Source organism: Rana temporaria, chromosome 1 (assembly GCF_905171775.1).
Source record: "Rana temporaria chromosome 1, aRanTem1.1, whole genome shotgun sequence".
NCBI lineage: Eukaryota > Metazoa > Chordata > Amphibia > Anura > Ranidae > Rana > Rana temporaria.
In genome coordinates this window covers 490,020,565-490,044,526 of record NC_053489.1, presented here as the reverse complement: position 1 = coordinate 490,044,526, position 23,962 = coordinate 490,020,565, and the positions used below count along the sequence as shown (strand labels likewise).

Sequence of the window (23,962 nt, the reverse complement as noted above, 5' to 3'; positions counted from 1 at the left end):
AAAGTATTGCAACGATCGCCATTTTATTCTCTAGTGTGTTAGAATAAAAAATATATATAATGTTTGGGGGTTCTAATTAGAGGGAAGGAGATGGCAGTGAAAATAGTGAAACAGTGAAACATGACACATTACAATTGCTGTTTAACTTGTAATGCCAACGCCCACCACCAGATGGCACCAGCTCACAGAAGAAAGAGCTTGCGACTTTGCAAAGCAGCGGCCTTCCGGCGATGCTGTGCCCCCACCTCCCCTGCCGCGTGATCGCGGCTGGCCCGCGTCAGGCGGTAATTGAGCCCGCGGCTTCACGGCCTTGTAGGCCGCAAAGCCACGGCTTCAATTACTGGCGGGCGCCAGGTCACAATTTCTTGTCGCAATTGCGACCTGGCTCCCGGATATTGTCGACCCCTGAGAGAGATATACATACACACACACACACACACACACAAATATCCCATTTAGTTTGCAGACGCTGTAACTTTTGCGCAAACCAATCAATATACACTTATTGGGATTTTTTTGGACCAAACATATGTAGCACAATACATATTAAAGGGGTTGTAAAGGTAAAAAAATGTTTTCCTAAATAGCTTCCTTTACCTTAGTGCAGTCCTCCTCCACTTACCTCATCTTTCGATTTTGCTTATAAATGTCCTTATTTCTTCTGAGAAATCCTCACTTCATGTTCTTCTGTCTGTAACTTCACACAGTAACGCAAGGCTTTCTCCCTGGTGTGGAGAAAGTCTCTTGAGGGGGGAGGGGGCGAGCAGGAGTGTCAGGACGCTCTCTACTTTGCAGATAGAGAAAGGAGCCGTGTGTTAGTGGGCGTCCTGACACTCCTGCTCGCCCCCTCAAGAGGCTTTCTCCACACCAAGGGAGAAAGCCTCGCATTACTGTGTGGAGTTACAGACAGAAGAACAGGAAGTGAGTATTCGGAAGCTATTTAGGGAAACATTTTGTTTTACCTTTACAAACCCTTTAAGCTAAATTAATCAACAAATTTGATTTTTTCAATTTTTATTATTGGATAAAAAAAAAAAAAAAAAATCTGCATTTGAAAGACTGCTGTGCAAATATCATGCGACATAAAATTGCAGCAACATTTTCTTCTCCAGAAAATTGATTTCAGAAAATATATAATGTTTGGGGTAGGGTTGTCCCGATACCACTTTTTTAGGACCGAGTACAAGTACCGATACTTTTTTTCAAGTAGTCGCCGATACCGAATACCGATACTTTTTTTTAATGTCATGTGACCGTTTTCAAACCACAATATAGACCAAAGATATTTTCTTTAGAATTATGAAGAACTGGTACATCATGGTGTGGGGCTGTTTTTTAGCATACGGTACTGGAAAACTACATATCATTGAAGGAGTGATCACTGTCAGTGCAGCTCATCTGTGCCAGTGCCCAAAAGTGCAGCTAGCCAGTGCCACCTATCAGTGCAGATCAGTGCCCATTAGTGCATCAGTGCAGGGAGGCAGCTTATTAGTGCATCTCATCAGTGCCACCCAATCAATGCCAGTGCCACCTATCAGTGCCATCCATTTATGAGTGCCATTCAATCAATGCCAGTGCCACCTATCAGTGCCATCCAATGGTGCCATCCAATTTGTGTTCGATGTCACAAAAAAAAAAAAAAGTATTCTATTTTGGTATCGGGAGTATTTGCGCGAGTACTAGTGCAAATACTCGGTATCGGTCCCGATACCGATACTGGTATCGGTATCTGGACAACCCTAGTTTGGGGGTTCCGAGTAATTATATGGTAAAAAAAATAATTTTATGACAACATGCAATCAATGGAGTATAAAAAAGGGTTCATATTCTATTACTATATCATCTTTGGGGTTCACATTTTATTACCCTTATTTTGCTTCTGACATTTCACTTTCAGATTCACAATCTGAAACTTCACCAGTGATTATAAAGATACCAGGAGTCAGATTCCAGTGCACATTCACATTTAGAACTACATTGTTCCCCCCCTTTGTAAAATACCTTCGACCAGAGGGACTAAGCGATGGCTCCCGAGGACCTGGAGACAGCCTATCTTCATACCTGCTACGCTCCAATCCATTACACTCTTTGCTGAAACCTTGAATAAAAAAAACATATTGATTACTTACATACTCTTACATATAAGTTCACACAATACTCACTACATATACTTCCTGCATCTGCCTAGTCTATGGAATTTTGCAACTCAAACTGCAGTAAAAAGGTGGCCGCTTCATATGCAGTTGCAAATATAAGCCTTCAGGTACTTGGACCCCCCCCCCCCTTAAATGGTGAAGCTCCATACAAAGTCCATTTGAAACAAAAAAAATGAATCACATTATCCCATGGAGAGTTGCAGATGCAATTGTAAAGACATAACAACAGATGGCAGCAGTGATCCATCTCCCACACTTGATCATGTGAGAGGCATGTCTCCTAGGGAGTAACATTCACCAACACCAGAAGGGTTTGTGTCTTCAGGATTCCAGCCCATTTAAAAATAGAAACGTTATTTTTCTCTTCTGCTGACACAGAGAGCCATGCATGGCTAAAACTAGCTAGTGATTCGATTGAGAAGCTTGGCCCAAGGCTCTTCACAAAACTAAATATGGCAGATGTTCATGTTCAGGCCTGTACAATTACTGCAGTGTTATTCGCATATGGGAAACAGAGCAATTCTTTCACCTTTGTCTCTTTTCTGTTCAAATTTTAATACTCTATAGAAATAAGTGAAATAAGTCAACTTGTTAAAATTACACTCTTGCTCCAAAATAAATACACACTCAACGGCTCCTCTTTCTTACAAGAGATAGGGAAATGCACAGTTCAGAAAAAAAAAAAAAAAAGTTTAAATGGCTTACCATTCAATGGACTGCGACGGTGTGGAGACGTAGAAAGGAACCCATGTGCTGTATGTTGGTCACTTAAAAATAAATAAATAAATAAATATGTATATACACATGCATGTTGCTCATTAACCGCATTCAGCAGTCTGAGAATGCGTTTGATGGTACTGTCCTAACACAATAAAATCCAATTCCGTTTATGAGCAGTGAGCCAGTCTGCATTTACATATGGCAGCTCTTCACTGCATCTACAGCTCTCAGAGAACAGCCCATTTATTAATAAATGTACTTCTCTGCCAGAGGAAAAATAAAAAAAAGAGATATTTATATATATATATATATATATATATATATTACATACACACACACACACACACACACACACACACACTATTAAAAGGAGAAGACCAAAGTTGTTTTGGCCCTACAATTCCTAGGGATCCCAGGAGTGCACTTTGTTCTGCCCCCATATTCAGCCAACATGCTAGAGACGAATGCCGCGTACACACGATCATTTTTCAGCATGAAAAAACAAACAAAACAAAAAACTTAGTTTTTCAGCATGTCGAAAAAACGTTGTTTTCCCAACTTCATCATTAAAACGATGTTGCCTACACACCATCATTTAAAAAAAAATATCTAGCAAAGTGCGGTGACGTACAACACGAACAACGGCACTATAAAGGGGAAGTTCCAGTCGCCTTTGGGGCTGCGTTAGCCGATTCCGTGTTAGAAAAGCGCGAGTCGTCTTTTACTGTCTGTTACAGCGTGATAAATGTGCTTACTCCATTATGAACGGTAGTTTTACTAGAACGAGCGCTCCCGTCTCATAACTTCCTTCTGAGCATGCGCAGGTTTTTTATATTGTTTTAGCCCACACACGGTCATTTTTTAGAACCCGAAAAACGACATGGTTTAAAACGACGTTAAAAAATCAAGCATGTTCAAATTTTTTTTTGGTCGTTTTTCAGAACATGAAAAATGATGTGAAGCCCACACACGATCATTTTAAATGAAATTTTTTGAAAAACAACGTTTTTTTAATGCCGAAAAATGATTGTGTGTACGCGGCATAAGAACTGAGTGAACTCAGATCTCGGTGTAGAGGCGACGGGAAACAGATGATGCATCCACCTAGGGGAGTTTTTGTTTTCATATCCTGCATTTGTGTTTGAATGGTGACAATATACCGTAGGCGAGATTTGTGCCCATGATCTCACTAGATCAGGGGCTCAAATACTCCTCAATGACAACTAAACAAAATAAAAAGTCAAAAAACATATGCGAGAAGGACTATTCATAATTTGTGTTATTTATATCAAAGACATTTGTGACACATGTAACCGAGCAGATTTGTATAGCCATAAATACACTCCAGTACAAGTGTCACAGAAATGTATTAACATGAATAAAAAAAACTATTTATGAACTGTACCTCGCACATTGTGCTTTTTAATAAATGTATTTCTGCTAATTTTACTACATTCATATGTACAGGAGAATAAACTGGGGGTTTAGTGTGGGCATACATAGACAACAGGGAATAGAAGGGACACAATCCCCTAGGGTAATTTTTTTTAGGGGTCAAAAGGTCCCTGACGCTCCTCACATCTCAGCATTTTTTCTTTTCCCTCCCTGTTATCACCACCTCCGAGATGGAGAAGCAGGGTGGGAGATACATTTGCACAAAGGCCAGTCAATTGCTTTCATCACACAGGTCATTGGTACTGGAATCACTGGACACCTCTTCCTGTGCTGCGATGAGAAAAGGAGATCGTCATCTTCACGCATCACACCTCCGTAAACTGCTGAGCAGTGAACATAAGCCATTATAGTCACCATCTCAGTTTGATAAACGTACACTATAGTATGCCATTGGGTTTCCTTCATAAGGTTAGTGCGACACTTAATAGCAAATTTCTATGATATCACAGTACTAACTGCTATATTGTTGTTATGGTGAACTTGTTGCAATCTAAGAAATAATCATTCTGAAAACCTAAAGCACTCCTGGTCCTAAATGGGCTGAATCATATAGTGAATCAGACAGAAGCATTACTTGATTAAACTGCATGATGTGCAATTTCTATGTACATTTCTGGATCGGATCACAAAGAAAGCAGCACTTTGTCAGACTTACTAAACTTCTTGCTACAAGCCTATGACTTTGTTGGGCATGTAAAAGCCATTTCACACTGCATTTAATTAGATTTTTTTTTGTTCTCCAGTCCAGTTTTACAGTATAAAGAACAGGGGTTCTTTTTTTAGTCAGAGACAGAACATGTCCCCCTGACTGCTTCAAAATGTGCATAAGATACAGTCTACGCCCAATATACGATCACATACTACTGAATAGAACTCGGGGGGGGACAACAACGATGCATTGTATATTGTGGTCACTTAAAAAAGCCAAACTTCTCTCCCAATCAACATTGACCATTTGTAAGACTTATGCTGCCAGCATTAAAATATAGACCGGAAAGTATATCATATTTACTTACTTGTTTTATTCAGTTACTTCCTGGTTTGCAGGCTTAGACAAATTATGTCATACATCCCAGGAGTCTACAGGAGCAGAGGAAGGCCCCTTTCAGACATGTGGACCGTATGTCCGATTTTTCATCCATCTGTGTACGGATAAAAAAGGGACATGCATGTATCCCTATGGGATAGCGGGTGTCGGCGGATGAACATCCGCCGACACCCAATATCATCCATCCCCGCTATGGTCCGATTCTGCAGATAGAGGGAAATCCTATTTTTCCCATCCATCTGCAGAGCGGATCGGGTGGACACGGACAGACGGTCCGTGTTCATCCAATCCCCCCATAGGGAAGAGCGGCGATCTGACAGGGCGGTCCCTGCACAGTGTGCAGGGACCGCCCTGACATCTGCCGACTCAGCAGGGATCAACAGAGCGAGCCCCGATGAGCAAGCGGATGTTCACGGGGCGGATCATCACGGGATCCGCCCATGTGAAAGGACCCAAAGTATTTTCTCAGCCAAGCACACCCTCCTGCTTGCAAGCCTAGCAAAGTTAAGGGCAGATGGATTCCAGGAAGTAAACGCTACATGAAACATCTGCTCTTACCATAGGTGTGCGCAGCCTATGGCATTAGGCCTCATTCACACTACGGGCCGTTTCGGGTACGTCTGTCACGGACCTGAACGGCCGCTCCATGCATCGCTATGGAGCGTCGGATGTCAGCAGAGACATGTCCGCTGACATCCGATCCGCTAAAAACAGACGTATGGGGGCCACGTCCCCATCCGTCCATGTGGATCGGGTAAGATCTGATGAAAACGGACATGCTGTCCGTTGTCATCAGATCGCTCCATAGGAGGACAGCAGTGCCCGACAAGCCCCTCCCCGCTCAGTGAGCAGAGAGGAGCTTGTCATCCATCGGCTCAGCGGAGAACTGCGGACAGATCTCCCGCTGAACTGACGGGAGCAGGCGGACTCCGTAGCGACGGAGTCCGCCTGTGTGAATGAGGCCTAAGGATGTGCACCCCAAACCTCCAACACATATGCGTTTGACATATTTACCGGCCTCTTCCCCGCTCACCATCCTGAAACAATGAGGGGAAGGGGGGGTGCAAGGGAGCACATGGGGGACCCAGGCAACAGAAGGAAATCGAAAGAGGGGTGCCATATATTAGTACCAATCCCCTATATTTTCCTCCTGTGACAGCTGAATGTTGACAAAAGGGAGGAGGAGAAACCTACTTTCAGCTGCTGCAGGAAGAAAATACAGATCAGTTCCTCTAAATTTCACCCCCACCACCTCTCCTGTCCAGGTTCTGAGGGTCAGCAAGGAAGGATTGTGGTCAACCCATCACCTGACCACCATTGACAGGTTGCCAACTCCAGGATTAGGGTGTGCCCAGGCACACCCCTTGCGCACGCCTATGGCCCTTACTCAAGACGGCTACAGCCAGAAATCGAGGGGGGTCAAATTTATTTCTCAGTAAAATAAAGCATAAAGACAGTTTTGAATATTAAAAATGAATTAAATGTCGTTTGTGGTACGCAGATGCAGTGTAGTTCCACTTTAACAAAAGGAGAAAAATATTAATACACGTTGAACAAAGAACCCATTAGACCTTAAAAACTGTTTTTAAAGGACAAAAAGGTTTGTCTGAAATGAAACAATAGAGGTTGAAAGTTTGATTTGTTTATAAGTTCACAGCTTGACATCAGAGCTGCATAGTCAACAGGATGATGAAGCCGATTGTAGAGACTCCAGGTCACAGTTACATACTTTATTTTGGCTGAAGATCATGAATACACATGAGTTGCACACACTGGGGTGTGTAGACTTTTTATACCCACTTTAGATAAGAGGAACAGAAAGACACAAGAAGGTAAGAATCTACTCCTAACCATGCCTGCCATGTAATCTGTTACCTAGGCTAAACAGGCAAAGACAGATGCTTTAACATGAAGTGCCAAGGTTATTTATATTAGACCAATTGACACAAACATGGAAAAATCATGGCATAAAAAAAAGAAAAAAAAAAACAAACACACACACACACACACACACACACACACACACTAACTGCCTATTGAGGTCTCATATCTGTCTAAAGTTCAGCTTTAATATATTTTAGATCTTACCTGTACTGGCTTATTTCCTGAATAACCTTCATATCAGCAAAGCTGGTTCCTTCAATTACAGGAGAATCCAGATTACTTGAGCCACTGCTGATGTGATCACTACTTTCATATCCAGACTCGGCTCTTTGCATTTGCCAGCTATCAAGATGGTACATCTTAGAATCCAGGTTTGGTTTGTTCCTTTCAGCCTGACTTTTTCCTACCGATTCCAGAGAACTTCTACTGCCAGATTCCTGTTTTATCTCATCCTCATAGATAGTCATCAGAACCTTTTTCTTAGGGCTCTCCTTTGAGCAGTGATTATGGCTTTGATCCTTAGCAGTATGAGGTTTTCCATTAGTGTTTGCCAAGTGCCGTGGACTGGACTGGCTTTTCTCATCGTCATTAAAAATGCTGTCCACATTGAGAGTCTCTCGCATGGGCCGCCAGGTCTTTTTGGTTCTACCAGTCCCTTTCTCCTTGTACTCCTGACTGCTGTCTGTATCATAGCCATTTGAGATACCATTCTTCACTCGAGTTAGCGGCTTTGATTCAGATATGGCCGTCTGTCCTGTATTAGAAGATGACATTTGTCGGGGCTGCTGGTCAGACCTCTGTTGCTTATAAGGACCCTTCCCTTGACTGCTGAAAAAGTGAGGATCTGGATACTGTCTGAAGCCATTAACTGGGATCGAGGCTACAGGTTTGAGCTGTGTTCCAGAAAAGGACTGTGAATGATATGGAACACCTCCAGATGTTGCTATGTAGGAAACAAAATATACAAAATGTAAATCACCATCTAAAAAAAACAGCAGATAGTATTGATGTGACTCTTGCTTCTTAAGCCAAGTCTTTACACAGTGGTATGGTTACTCTGCAATACAGGTCACATAAGAAGTCATTCACTACTCCATCCTGTTCTTTTTAGGTGAAAAGCACCGGAGGTCAGGTGTAAAACGGACAATGGAGTTCGTTTAGTCCCAGCCACCCATACAGCAGAGCGGACACGTGTCATCTGCTCACTCTGGTCTGATCAGCAGGGGATCTATGAGCTGATCAGAACGGAATACACCCCATATAAAAGCGGCACAAGCGTTAAGCTACATAAAGTTTTAAACATACACAGATTGATGGACAAGAAATAATTGTATTACCTTTTGGCCTAGCAAGGTCTTTCTTCTGGGGTTTATCAACAATTTTTCGCTGTACAGCTGTGCTTTTTAAGTTATGTACTCTTTGAGCACATTCCCGAGACAAGTCTTTTAACTTTTCCTGCTGATCATTTCTTCCCAATTTAACTTCAGGAAAAACAAAAAAAAACACAAAAGAAAATAAACAAAACATAAATAATGCTTATAAGTCACCTATTCTATCACTCCTGTGTTTGCATGTACCAAATGTCCACTTGCTCATGAATCACTTATCTGCACAGTACACAGAGTGAAACTTACCAAGCAACAGATCAGTTTGCAGATGTCATTAATGATTAACTTTCAGCCATCTTACTATCCAATATGTAAAGTTTTGCTGAAAAATCATATCATTCATGCTATAATACAGACCGTTCTGTAGATTATGCACCTTACCGGAAAACTCATCCTTTTTGCTACACTGTGCCACATAACCCATAATATTGAATTCAATCCGAAAATTTTTTTCCCAAACAATATTCAGTTAACAAATCTGTTGGTAAAGCAATTCAAAAGAGAGTAACTGCAAAAGCAGCAACAAGATATTGGTTCTCTGGACATGTCAAGTAAAAGGTGATTACACATTACTGTGCTTTGCATAAACATATTGAGCAAGTCCAAAAGACTACTGTGTAGGCTCCGCAACCAAATTTTAGTTGATCAGCAAAACACAAAAAAACTAAATTTCTGACTGAAAGTCACAGCACCCAATTTATTAAAAGTGCTAGATAATAAAAACAAATGCCAAACCCTTTTGTAAATTTTGGATTGAGCTGAAGTATTAAAGTTTATTTATTTTTTTACCCTGGTCTATGTCTCTGCTGGAGAGATTGCCCTCAAATGTTACCTTGTAAATCACTAAACAAAAACAGAAAGGATATGAAACCTAAAACCTTTTACAGATTTCAAGCTCTACCTTTAGATATATTTTTACATCCAGCAGGTGATTGTCCATAAAAAAACACTTCCTTTGGTTATCAAAGGCATACAATTTAAAAGCCACGTGTAACATTGACAGACAGGCCACAAAAGCTTTTTTTATTTAGACGATCGTTACTCAATATCTAGCTCCTGGGATTTGTTTAGCAATGCTTCATATGTAAGCATTACTCTTTCTATACCCATTTTCATTCAGGCAGACAGTTTTTGTTGAGTGTGTAGTTTTATCTATAGCTGTGAAAGGTTGAACAAAAGAATGTCTGCAGCACGCCATATAATACAGTGATCACATTAAAAGAAAATGTAATTAAAAGTAAACCTGTCATGACCACCACATTGTAGAAAATTACTAGACTGTGTGGCACGTGCAAATGTCTCGGTTAGTCTCCATATCTCTTGCTATGTACTTGGTAGAGACTATGGTGTTCTAGGCAGTGTACCAAGCCCCTACTACCCATCATTTTATATCAAATGCTAGGGCATATACCAACCACACTACCCGAAGGCGGCCAAAGGGACAATCTAAAGAAAAGCTGGGACCCTCCATACAGCTTGAACCTATAGTCCAGGGCTCTGCCAGGGAACTTACCAGGTCCACGGCCAGCACTTGATTGAACAACCCCTCTATTAAATCCTGTATCATCTGCTGCATATCTATAACCACTGTTCTGATATATATTTTCTCCAATATCAGCATCTCTGTTATATTCTGGCTTTTTTTGTTCTGTTAAAAAAAAAAAAAGTGTATTAGATATTTCTTCCTGGAATTTAAAGAGACAGTCCCTACAAAACCTACCTGACTATACCTGCAGCAACTTTCAAAGCTTTGTTAGTCAAGTATTGGGACAAATGGCTATTTATACGTTTACAGGTAATTAGCATTTGTAAAGAGTATATTCATCTGACTTGAGCTTTCTGAAGCACCACCTGACAGATCCCCCCACATTAACACAAACAATATTGATGCAGGAATCTCCCCCATTGTTCGATAATATTCATACAGAGGGACTCAACTCCCCTCTTGAGTGTGCCTTCTATTCAGAGTCCAGTGCACATCTGTGAATATCTCTTAAACGTTGCACATTCAGCAGATATGAATTCACTATACCATCAGGTAAGCCTTCTTATAGGCTTATCTGTAGGTACACGTAAAAAAAGCCTTACTACCACTTTAAGACATAACTAAAAACATATTCATATATTCAAGCAACTCAATAACGGTATGAAAAGTAATGACATATCAAGAATATATTTTTATGAAGGACAAACAAGGATTTATTTTCATTGCATTTGTTTCCCATGTTCTCTATATTTTAAGACACAAGGTAAATAAAAGTATGTTTATTGTGTGCCGAGTGCTCACTGCATGCTCCTAATACACCGGCCAAGGTTTTACCGATAGCTCCTGGTCAAGGATTTACATCGGGAGCCAGTGGAAAGAGCTATGCATCACGTGATGGCTGTTAAAGCCAATCACAGCAGTCTCATGATACAGCTGCTGCACCGACTCCCAGGCAGTAAAGCCCTACCTAAAAGGGCTGCTGGGAGGTGGTGTTAAGGGTCATTACTTTAAGCACTGCTGAAAGCCATCTACAGACCCTGATTGCTGAACCTCTCGCTACAGCAAATCGGTGCAGAACAGAACCTTGCCTGCCTTTGTAACAGCCAGCCCTGGCCGTTAAACCCACAGGGGATTGTCTAGCAGGAAAGACTCTAGGACCTGCAGAGTACATCCTTAGCTGTCAAAGAAGATGAAGTCAAAGTACCTGTGCTATCATTGTTGAAGACCCTCTTGTATTGAGACCAATGAAGGACTTGCCTCAGGGCATCATCTGTGGTCACTGCTGTGCCATCAGGATTGGCATAAAATAGAAGCAAAGGCTGGTAATGACACCGAATGCACTTGGTGACTACATCTTTCCATTTGGTACCAACCTGAAATAAAGAGGGAACATTAACTTCAGGTATAATAAATAGAAAATGCTGAGATACCTTCCAATTGCCCATATATAAAAGTAATAAAAACTAAAATGTTGCTATAAAGTCAATCCTCAATGCACTACTCTCTGTAAAGCACTGTAACTTGGTGCCCATGGTTCATATACTGTCACATCCTGATCGGTGTATTGGACTCACACTGTTGTACACTCTGGGATGTGCATGTGGATTCGTGCAGCTGGCTGCCTGTAACATCTGGACACCCCATGTGGGTGAATATGGCCCAATGCACAGATGTACGGATCAGTAGGCCCATGTGAATGAGGTCTAAAGTGTATATTAGGGAAACAAGCAAAAAATAAAAATATGCACTACAATTCTACAATACACCAGTAGAGAAAAAACGCTGTTGGACTTATCGGTAACGGTATTTCCAGGAACCTTTCAGGACAGCTACTTGAGAGATGATTGGCACCGCCCTCTACAGGAAACACAAATCAGATACAATTTAAAAGGCCCCTCCCTTTCCTCTGACCTTCAGTTGTTGAAAAGATCAAGTAAACCTCCAAAGTGCACTCGGCAGAGGAAAACACAAAAAAATAATAATAATATTATTATTATTATTATTATTATTATTATTATTATTATAATAATAATAATAATAATAATAATAATAAAAAACACCATCGGGTGAAAGAAAATAGGGTGGGAATATAGACGCTGTCCTGGAAGGTTCCTGGAAATACCGTTATGTCTAACGGGGGCTCCCCCCCCACCTTCCAGGACAGCTACTTGAGAGGATAAGCAAGTTTCTATACCTTAGGGAGGGACGACAGCCTGGGGCACTTTCCTACCAAAGGAGAGGTCCTGGCTGGAAAGCATCTGAACTATATATAATGTTTGACAAATGCATGAGAGGAGGACCAGACGGCAGCTTTAGACATTTGTTCCCATGATGCCCTGCTCTTTCTGCCCATGATGTGGCCATGGATCTCGTAGAATGAGCCTTAATTCTAGAAGGAGGAATACGACCCAACGCTTTGTAAGCTTCACAAATAGCTTCCGTAATCCATCTAGCGATAGAGCTTTTCGACGCTTTGGATCCCTTTTTGGCGCCACTGAACAATACTAACAGTTGGGAGGAACTCCTAAACCCACTGGATTTAAAGCAGCAGACATCTCTTTACGTCTAAAAAAAAACTAAACCTTTCCTCCTCCGCATTTTTGGGAGAGGAACAGAAACTAGGAAGGACTACTTCCTGGGACCTATGAAAGTTAGAAGAAACTTTGGGCAAATAGAAGGGATCAGGCTTGATCACTGCCCTGTCCTTTAAAATCCTCAGGAACGGATCTGTACAGGAAAGGGACTGCAGATCAGTAATCCTTCTCCCCGACGTACTAGCCAAAAGGAAGGAAATCTTCAAGGAAATAAGTTTCAGGGAAGCTTCATGCAAAGGCTCAAACAAAGCCCTTGTTAGAGCATAAGCACCAATGACAGATCCCAAGGAGGCACATGTTTGACGAGCCTGGGTGCATGTCTAGATCTGGCTGAAAGGAACCTCCTGAATAAAGGATCTTCAGCTAGCCTCTTGTCTGAAAACACAGACAGGGCCGCAACCTGAACCCTAAGGGTGCCGACAGATGGACCTCTCTCCACTCCCTTGTGTAAAAAAATCTAGAACACGGAGTAGAAAAAATAATCTAAACTCCTTTGCCAGGAATAAAAAGTTTTCCAAACTTTCCCATAGATTCTTCTAGTTACCAACTTACGGCTGTCCAGGATAGTTTGAATAACTGTCTCTGAACACCCTTTCAACTGTAAGATGCGCCGCTCAGCCCCCAAGCCGTCAAATGGAAGATCTGAGGGTTTGGATGCAATACTGGTCCCTGATGGAGTAGATCCTTCCGCTCTGGCAGGAGCCAGGGAAGATACATAGTGGGTCTTTAGAGAGGGGAACCAACTCTTCCTGGGCCACCAGGGGGCGATCAGAACCACTTCTGCCCGATCCTGAATCATTTTCCGAACTACCAGGAGGTAAGAGGGGAAAAGGAGGGAGGCCAGAGCAAAATCCCACAGGAAGGAGAAAGCATCTGTCCCCAAGGACCCCGTCCCTCTCTCCAGTGAGAAAAACGCCGGCAGTTTCCTGTTGAGACTGGAGGCAAAAAGATCCACTGCAGGAAGACCCCATCTTAGCACAATCTCCTGGAACGTGCATTGATGCAAACTACCAACAGCTGTAACTTACGCTCACCCTGCTCAGATAGTCCGCCAGCGTGTTCTCTGAACCTCTGATGTGGACTGCTCTGTTCGAGGTGACATTGATTTTTGCCCAGGAAAGAATCTGCTGTGATCGCGTTAGGAGCGACTCCGATCAAATGCCCCCTTGCTTGTTCAGGTATGCCACTGTCGTGGCATTGTATGAAAACACCAACAGGTTTTTTGAACTGAGCTTCTCCTGCAGAGCCAAGAGAGCTTTCCCTACAGCTAGTAGTTCCCTGAAATTTGAGGAGCGGTCTGCCTCCTCAGGTGACCAAGCTCCCTGGGCCTGCAAGCCCTGAGAATGCGCAACCCAGCCCCACAGTTCTTCCCCTCCCTGCAGGTGTTCCCGCTGCTCCCACCAGGAGAGATTGAGAGAATTCTTCCTTGGAAGTTGAACTAGTTGATCCAGAGAATCCTTCCTGCGTTCCCAATGGTGTAAGAGAAACGCCTGAAGGGGTCTGGAGTGTAATTGGGCCCAGGGAACTCCTGGGATGGCTGCTGTCATTAAACCTAATAACTGCTTGACCCGCCGAAGCGAGGTCTGTGGGAGCAATCTGAAGGCCTGCACGGCGAGAAGTTTCAAAACTTTCTTCGGGTAGAAAACATTTCTGAGCAACAGAGTCTATTAGATAACCCAGAAAAAGTATGTTCTGGGAGGGTACCAGACAAGACTTCCGTTGGTTGACTTTCCACCCTAGATCCTGAAAGGTCCGCAGAACCAACTGCAGATCCCGGATAAGGAATTCTTTGTCTCGGGCAAAGATCAGAAAATCGTCTAGATATGGAACGATCGATACACTTTGTATCCGAAAAAAAGCCATGACTTTGGCCATGGTCTTTGTAAAAATCCAGGGCGCTGCCGAGAGACCAAAAGGGAGGGCATTGAACTGCCAATGACTCATCCCGTTGTCCATGAAAATCTGAGGGACTTTCAGTGGTTCTGGCAGATTGAAACATGAAGATAAGCGTCCTGAAGACCAGGGTAACCATGAATACCTCTGGCCATAATAGATTCCTCACAGAGTAAACGTTTTCCATCCGGAAATGTCTGTAGAGCCGCTGGAGGCTTTCTGAACCAGAAAGACATGGGAATAAAATCCCAGGAATTTTTGATTTTCCTGAACAGGGGATATGACCCCCTTTGTTTCCCACATGGAAACGAGATTCAACATGGCTTGCCGTCTCTCTTGGTTTCTTGGCAGATGAGCAAGAAAAAATCTCTGGGGTGGAAGATGTTTGAATTCCAACCTGTAACCCCTTTTCCAATGTTTGAAGGATAAAGGAATTGTCGGAAATCTTTTCCCATTCCTTGACAAAGTGGGACAACCTTCCCCCTATCCTGGCGTCACTGGGGAGTTTTGGAAGGGGCTGAAGCAGTAAAGAGAATCCCCTTCTTCTGCTTATCTTTGTTAAAAAATACTACTTTTTCTTCGCCTGTTGGTTCCAAAATTAGCTTTGTTTTGGAAACCACGAAAAAAGTCTTCTTATTCTGTGGCTTATTCTTTTGAGAACCGTTTACTCTTTACTCTTGAGTGGGAGGGACTCCCTAATCTCCTCTTTGGGGGTGTCAGATGAAAGGAGCTTGTCCAGATGCTGAACCCATACATCTTGATTCCTAGCCACACAGGTGGATGCTACAACTGGACCCAAGGATAAAGCTGAAGCATCCCAGGCCTTACGTAGCAAAGACTCTGCCTTCCTATCCATTTACTCCTTCAGGACCTCTGAATCTTCAAAGGACAGGTCTGACTTTTTAGAAACCTGAGAGTTAGGGGCATCTAGCTTAGGACATTTAAAGAAATTCCTTCAATTTCAGATTGAAAAGGAAATCTTTTGTGCCCTTTAGATTGGAGGGGTCTCCTTTCCGGATCTTTCCATTCTGACAGAATAGTATCCTTAAGTGACTGGTGGGCCGGAAAAGTCCTCGACTTCTGCCCCTGAAGCCCCCTATACATTCTATCCTGCACAGATTGGATTTGCTGTGGCATATCAATCTGTTCAGAGGTATAAATTGATTTCAAACACATAAATTTCCTCAGCTGGAAAAAGAAACTTAAGGTTACCTGCCTCCCCCACTGATGCGGAATCCCCATCAGATGAGGAGTTCGGGTTCTCCCCTTCTTCCGGATCTAAGGTATAGTGGGAATCACCGATTTTGGACCAAGGAGAGGGTCCGACGGTTCTAGAGTCCCAGGACCAGGCATAATTACAGACAAGGGCTTACCTTGGAGGTAGTATGGGAACCGGAGGCTGCCGCTGGCTCAATCCGAGCGGGTGCTCTCTCCTCAGGCCCATCTTTAAGCTCCATTGGTGAGTGGTGATCAGCCAAAGACAAAAAGGCTGCTGTCCCAGGCAGCATGTCCTCAGTGTACTGCTCCAGTCCTTATGAACACGGCGCCGGAAAATGCGTCACGTGACTTCCGGTGCCATCTTGCCACTTCACCGGAAGTCCTCCGGGCGCCATTTTGGTGCACCTCGGTGAAGCCGAGGAAGACAAGGTTTCCACCAGCAGAGCTGGGGAGAACCTGAAGGAAGTTGCTATTTTACCCTTGCAGTTGAGGCAAAAAAACCTTCAACAATGGGGAACCCTTCTGGCCGGAAACGGGAACTGAAGACATCCAGGACTCAGCCAGAACCAGTACTGGGTGCTGCCAGAGAAGGGGGGTCCGCCAACCACAGTTACCAGACCTAGGAAAAACGTGTCGGTGCTCCTGATGGGTCTGGAAACACAAAACAACTGAAGGTCAGAGGAAAGGGAGGGGCCTTTTAAATTGTATCTGATTTGTGTTTCCTATAGAGGGCGGAGCCAATCATCTCTCAAGTAGCTGTCCTGGAAGGCGAGGGGGGAAAACACCTGTTGACCTACCAGAAAACTGGTCTATACTCCTTATTTGTCTAGTTTAACATTTATGGTTGGGGGTAAAAACAAGCAGATGAGCCTCAGCTTCTGTATGTCGTCAATCTCTCTCCCCCCTCAATACCCTCACTGTGTGTCACTGTAGGAAAAAGGTTCTTGGGAGATATAATTGTTCTGGGGGCATGCCTATTATGTCTATAGTAGCAAAGTTCCTAAGATGCTCCTGCAAAACTTTTAAAAACATTGGATACTGGGACATGGTATAGCAAGGAATGTTGGGGGGGGGGTCCCAATCTGAGTTGTGCGTTTTACAAATCCTTTAACCAATGCAAGGCATACGTCAGTATCAGAGGGGGTATTTAAACACATGGAAAATGCCGACTTATGATCTGTGCTTGACTAGTTGCAGTGGAGTACAGAGGTGACATTAGAAGCCAAACTGACCCCTGATGTTTTCCTAAAGAGAACCTATCATCAGTAATAATAGGGCTCACAATTTCAAAAGTAAAAAAAAATACACAAGCATAAAAAAAATATAAAAACAATTCAAGTAAAGCCCCTTACAAAATACAAAACGCAAGCATCAGATGCTTTTACATATAATACACACATATTAGGTAAAACCAAGCGCGCCAGAATGAGAGCAAATGATTTTAAGGTCATCATTCACAGTTACCGCTAGACTTATGACATGCAAGTGCTTTTAAAAGTATCGCCTGTGGACAATCTGGGGTACCACAAAGTTTGTCACCATTTTACAACATGCATAGTAAAAACTACGCTTGACATGTTGGGTTCTCGTTTACTTGACACAATACGTCTACCAAACATTGTCATTTGGCACATACGGAGTAGTGCGGCACTGTTGTATTATTAATATATTGTGTTTGTGTGTACTACAATTAACTTGTTATTTTTGTTTTGTTTTTTAAATATGTTTGATAAACCACTGTATTAATATGTGGTGACAAAAATATTGCACAACCACCATTTTTTTCTCAAGGGTATCTGCTTTCAGAAAATATGTGGCCTAGATATTTGCCACAACTAGTTAGTGAAGGTATGGCATATAAACAGCTATAGTAATACAAATTTAAAATTACATTACTGGTATTTCAACACCAACATTTCAGCATGCATTTTAGCTGCATTTCAAAAAAAGACAAACTTACCTCTTTTACTGAAGCATCATCAAACAAAACCCATCTGGCACTTTTTGTGTGATAGGCGAAGGCACAATAGTGTCGGCTCGTGTAGCAGATCATGCCCACAAGGTAAAGCCTACTTTCTTTTGCCTGTTCATCTGTCACTCTAAAAAATAACTAAATAAAGAAAGAAACATTATAAACTTGCCATGTACTCCACATAATTTGGTGTTGTTTTGTTACTAAAGGCTTGATGTACCCGATTTTGAGGCTAAACCCCAGCTACTTGCCATGCCATTGTCCAAACAGACAGCACCAATGTCGTTTTAAAAACATGTCCTCATTCACCTCAAAGTGCAGGAGCTGCAGAGCAATTCATTCTCAAATTTCCCAGCAGAAGCACTGACATAATTTGAGCTGGTCTTGCAGAAGATCAGCTTCCCCCTCCCAGAGCACCCGCTTCTGTATTGACAAATAGAAATTAGAAGGCTCAATGACTGCCGAGTCTCTGCTGGGAGGTGAGAGCAGAGCTAATGAGAGAATATAGGTCAGTGCTCTTTAGTGAACTTTGAGATAAAAAATAAGGCCAAAATGCATACCAAAATTTTACATGTTGCCCCCACATAAGGTCACATGACTGCAAAGCTCTGGTCTCCCTCCTTTTTGTGCAACTGACTTTGCAGTCAAGTGACCAAAAAAAAAAAAAAGAAGATTTACACTGCAATTTATTACAATATTGCTTACACCTGAAGCATATTGTAATAAATCGTAAAGAAAAAAACTGCGCTAAAACCCAAAGTGAAAAACAAAAGCCGCCAGCACTCCAACAAAGTAATACAAATAAATCATGCAGCGCTATACAGTCATGAGTGGTACACTTATTAGAAATACCACAAGATGATGGGTGAGAACCAATATGTGATGTTGCAATAAGTAACAACCAACCAAATATAGTACACATGGACTTTCACATTATTATATTTGGTTGTTTGTTTATTATTTATTGCAACATCACGCTGCACGATTTATTTTTATTACTGTTTGACTTTGTTTGTTGGAGTGCTGGCGGCTTTTGTTTTTCACATTGGGTTTTAGCGCAGTTTTTTTCTGTACATTTTATTACAATATGCGTCAGGTGTAAGCAATCCGCTAGCAGTGCAGTCCCAGGATCACTTCCACTCAACCTGCTAACTTTACAGCTGCCCATTCATTTTACAGGGCTGGAATGGGGTCATCTCCCACCTCCAGCTGCCGTTCCCAGGTTCTCCCATCCCATCGGGAAGCCTGGGAATCACTGCAAGTGAGTCAGGTCAGTTTAGAACAGAGATGGGAGGAACATTCCTCATCTGACAAATCAAGCGGGAAACCACGTGCATTATATCACTTCGGTTTTAGTACTTTGTTTACTGGCCATTACCAGGCAGGGGGGCAGCTGATCAAACCAATCTGTTTTATAGGCTGTCTTGGAGGGCAGAGGAAAGATCATGGGTCTAATAGTCCCCAGATCTCTTAAGAATGCCCGTTACTGCCCAAACTATCACTATAGTTGCTCATCCCTTGTGATAACTTTATTGCCAAGAAAAATAGAAGTAGCGTCTGTCCCACTATGCGCACACGCAAATACAAACATGCACGTAGGTCCCGCAAGCATATGTAAACTGTGATTGCACCACACGTGGGATATTGCCACAAATGCCAGCATGAGAGCAATAATTCTTGCAACAGGGCTCATGTTTAACGCTAAGCTGATAACCTGTAAAGACTTTTAAAAGGGATCACTGTGTAAAGACATTCAAACTTAGAAATTGGCCATAGCATGGCCCTTATTTAGACCAAGGTTCTTTTTGTACAATGAAACTCAAAGCTCCAAAAACATTCAGCAGCCTAAATCCCATGCTTTTAAATTGTGCCTGTTCACGAGCGCTCAGGTGCCTGAAACTCAATGCCTGAAGCTCCAAGAGATACAGGAGCTACTTTTGAAGCAGAATGGGGAGTTTTGATACCAATAGATTTTAATGGGAGCACATTGTAAGGCAAAGTCTCAGACCGGGTTCACACTGGTGTGCTGTGTGGTTTCGCACCACACTGCAGTGCAAATCACATTCGATGTCCGTGCAGTGAGATTTCAGCCATACAGATGGTAGACCCTTTTTTTGGTCTGCACCAGAATCGGATCGCATGGGTGTTCACACCTATGCGATCTGATTCATGTCCGACCTGTCAGTTCGCAGTGCGATATGTGAGCTGAACTGGGGGTGTTGTTAACCTTGTATGACAATCCCCAGCAGTTTGCATATGGCAGTGTGTACCGTCGTGCGAGTCGGGTGCGATGCGGGAACCCGCAGTGGATTCGCAGGGTTCCCGCATCCCACTAGTGTGAACACGGCCTCAAGAGTAACAAACCATCACCTCCTAGAAGACAGTTTTCCATTGCTAAATGCTCAAGTCTGAATACACCTAAAAAAAAAAAAAAAAACACATGCAAAGGATGCACAGAAATAGATGATCCAAAATAGTCCGTATACGCACATGCTCTGGTGTGAACGCAGTCTTATACATAGGTACATAGTAGGTGAGGTTGAAAAAAAAGACACAAGTCCAACCTATGTGTGCGATTATATGTCAGCATTACATTGTATATCCCTGTATGTTGCGGTCTTTCAGGTGCTTATCTAATAGTTTCTTGAAACTATCGATGCTCCCCATTGAAACCACTGCCTGTGGAAGGGAATTCCACATCCTTGCAGCTCTCACAGTAAAGAACCCTCTACACAGTTTAAGGTTAAACTTATTTTCTTCGAATTTTAATGAGTGGCCACGTGTCTTATTGAAATTCCCTTCTGTGGAAAAGTTTTATCCCTATTGTGGGGTCACCGGTATTGGATTTGTAAATTGAAATCATATCCCCTCAAGCGCCTCTTCTCCAGAGAGAATAAGTTCAGTGCTCGTAACCTTTTCTTCATAACTAATGTCCTCCAGTCCCTTTATTAGTTTTGTCTTTATTAGTCTGGACGATCTCCAGTTCCAGCACAAACAGCAGGCCGCATGTGGCAAGCAGTACGGCTACCGAATGAGACCTATTTCAATGTATTATAGAGCTGCACGGCAAAACAACCTACAATTAATGTAATGCTTGTAGGTGCAGCATTTATAAGGTTAAAATAGGCAGTAAAGCAACATATCACCTCCCCACTGCTCTCTAAATGGGCTATATGATTGGAGCCCCATTCTGGGGGTGCAGACCTGTCAAAGAAAGCTGGAATAAAAAAAAGAAAAAAAAAAAAGAAGAAGAAAAGCGCAGCTTTTGAGTTGGACCCCTTTGGTTTTCAGGCACTTTAGCGCTAGACATAACCTCCGCTAGGTACCTGAAAACCACCTCCTATTCATTCCAATGTGCCTTTTCACACTGAAGTAGTGTGCTTGCGGAACATGAAAAAGTTCCTGCGATCAGCATCTCCGGAGCGGGTTGGAAGCGTTGTATGGGATGGGGGGGGGGGGGCACCCGTTTTTTATGGGCACCCAGCTCCCACTTCCTCTCTGGCGCCAGAAGGAAGATCACCACTCCCCCCTCCCTGCAATCTTCAAGGTCCCAGAAGATTACCTGACCAATTACAGCACGCAGTGGGGCTCACACAATTGTGAAGTCTCATTTTTTTAAATGAGTGGCAAGGGCTGCCACACATGAATGAACCCCTACACTGTACCAGTGGAACAGGTGTGCACATTGTAAGACCTATTTACCTTATTAGTCACTGTATTAGTCCAGTGAAGAAGATGAGAAAAAAAAAAAAACAACATGTAGCTAAACTGAGATTTTCTGCATCACCATGCTGCTTTCTGCCTGCTATTGACACTTGATAACCAGCACCCTCCAGTAAGAACCGAACATACTCTAGTGAGCTTGCGTTTACCTAAAAGCTGGTTAAGCAGGAAAAGTTGCACTTTACGCATTACCCTCACTGTTTATCAGGTGCTTGCATGTAAACAAAAGGCTTCTGTGAATTTGTGTGCAATGCTTAACATAAAATACATAGAGCACATATAAAAAGGTTGATTGAAACTTTTGTTCTTTTTAAATGGAAAAAAAAAAAAAGTTTACCCCCGGCAAGTAAAGCTGTGTGGCCAAATTCCGTACAACGTCCTCCGTCAAATCAGAGTTTTCAGAATCCCAAACCAGACCAATAGTTACTATCTCTGGACGGTTCATTAGCACGCGGCGGATTTTGATCTTTTGACCACAGTTGCTCTAGAAAAAAGAAAAAGAAGAGCTTGAAATGCAGTTTAAGTTGAATATTTCAGTAAAATCGTTAGCTTCAAACATACATTTCTGAATGTCTTGTAGGTAATGCTTCATGTAATTACATTCATTTTTCAGTGGACCACATAAAACAAATCTGAAGCACAGAATATGCTTTGTGCGCATATAGCATTTAGTTGGAGGTGTTTGATGCAATGATTGCTAGTAATCTGCACTTCAAAATAACGCTATTTTTAAAACGTGTAAATACAGCGCAACAGCACCAAGCACTCCCATGTAAAGGAAAGACCACAGTAAAAATGACATTAAACTGTTTACATGTTAGTAAACGCAATATTTGAATCAAAGATATGGCTCATAACTCATAAATACACAACAGTTGAATATTAACCCTTATATTACTTACAGGGCATTTTCGAAAGTCATCTGCAGTATTTGCAGCCTGCAGTAGCTCTGCAAACATCTCCGGCTTCAGGCGTTCATGTCGCTCCAGCATTCTGTCGACTTCATTGCTAAAAAATAAATAAAAAAGAAGAAGTTTAAGTGTTACAAGGGTTTCAGCAGACATGTTCACTGAAGAATACAAGCAACTGTCCAATGGCTTACTTCCACACATTTTTAGGTAGTAAAACAGGCAGCGAGGAGGCAACACAACACATTCTCAAACATCCTCTGAAGAGCAATCCACTGTGGAATGTAAACTAGCCCAAAGAGAAGAGTTAGGATGAAAAAAAGTGAAGGCAATTAAGCCACTGTGTGCCTTTGTTCTGTTCTCAGATTGCAGTGTGTATATCTGTAGCCTTCCCCTTATTCACTTATGCAGTAATGTGCACTTTAAGCACCCCCAAATGTGAACTGTAAAGGAACGAGTTTTAATTCATTAGAAAAATCAATGAGGTTGGGGTAGTAGGTGGTGGCGCCTCCTGTTACATACGTGAAAATATATATATATGGATGTATATAAAAAATATATATGTAAAATAACAAAAACCAATGCTTAACCAATATATAGCTGTGATATAGTCCGCTAGTAATAATTAGCGTGATTTAAACTTTATATTAGAAATGTGCAAAATCCGTGTTATGACAAAAATTATTAGGACAAAAAAAAAAAACATATTATAAAAAAAATAATAAATAAATAAATATAAAAGTGCTCTGTGCTATGCTGGTAATAAACCAATAACATGTGCTGATAACAGTCCATGGAAAAGGAGAAAGTGCTTCGTATGATATGCAATTGGCAGGTGTTCACTCTGTGCTCCCTCTTCGCATGCTCTGGTAGCTCCCTCACTCACCAGATCCAGGTACCCTCAAGGGGTGTAAAGCCTTCACAATGTTAGCCCTGTGTCGCTCTCTGGAAACCTCCACTTATGCTCATTCAGTCTGGGGTATGGCTCAAAAGAGAGAGAGTGCCCACATGTAATTACATGAGCCATACCCCAGACTGAATGAGCATAAGTGGAGGTTTCCAGAGAGCGACACAGGGCTAACACTGAAGGCTTTACACCCCTTGAGGGTACCTGGATCTGGCGAGTGAGGGAGCACAGAGTGAACACCTGCCAATTGCATATCATACGAAGCACGAAGCACTTTCTCCTTTTCCTTTTGCATGGACTGTTATCAGCACATGTTATTGGTGTATTACCAGCATAGCACAGAGCACTTTTATATTTATTTTTTTATTATTTTTTTATAATATATATGTTTTATTTTTTTGTCCTAATAATTTTTGTCATAACACGGATTTTGCACATTTCTAATATAAAGTTTAAATCACGCTAATTATTACTAACGGACTATATCACAGCTATATATTGGTTAAGCATTGGTTTCTGTCATTTTACATATATATTTTTTATATACACATCCATATATATATTTTTTCATGTATGTAACAGGAGGCGCCACCACCTACTACCCCAACCT

General features: G+C 42.2%; 1 protein-coding gene across 1 annotated transcript in view; it reads right to left on the bottom strand.

Annotated features, from left to right (window-relative positions):
- USP53 (ubiquitin specific peptidase 53) overlaps positions 1-23,962 on the bottom strand; it is a 51,704-nt gene that overhangs the window by 3,983 nt on the left and 23,759 nt on the right. The window contains exons 6-14 of the mRNA XM_040330177.1: positions 22,440-22,545; positions 21,875-22,021; positions 17,803-17,952; positions 11,342-11,510; positions 10,165-10,299; positions 8,601-8,744; positions 7,468-8,206; positions 2,862-2,923; positions 2,002-2,098 (exon numbers count right to left, since the gene is read on the bottom strand). Coding sequence (XP_040186111.1) covers positions 2,002-2,098; positions 2,862-2,923; positions 7,468-8,206; positions 8,601-8,744; positions 10,165-10,299; positions 11,342-11,510; positions 17,803-17,952; positions 21,875-22,021; positions 22,440-22,545 — 1,749 coding nt within the window. The remainder of the gene's footprint in view (positions 1-2,001; positions 2,099-2,861; positions 2,924-7,467; positions 8,207-8,600; positions 8,745-10,164; positions 10,300-11,341; positions 11,511-17,802; positions 17,953-21,874; positions 22,022-22,439; positions 22,546-23,962) is intronic.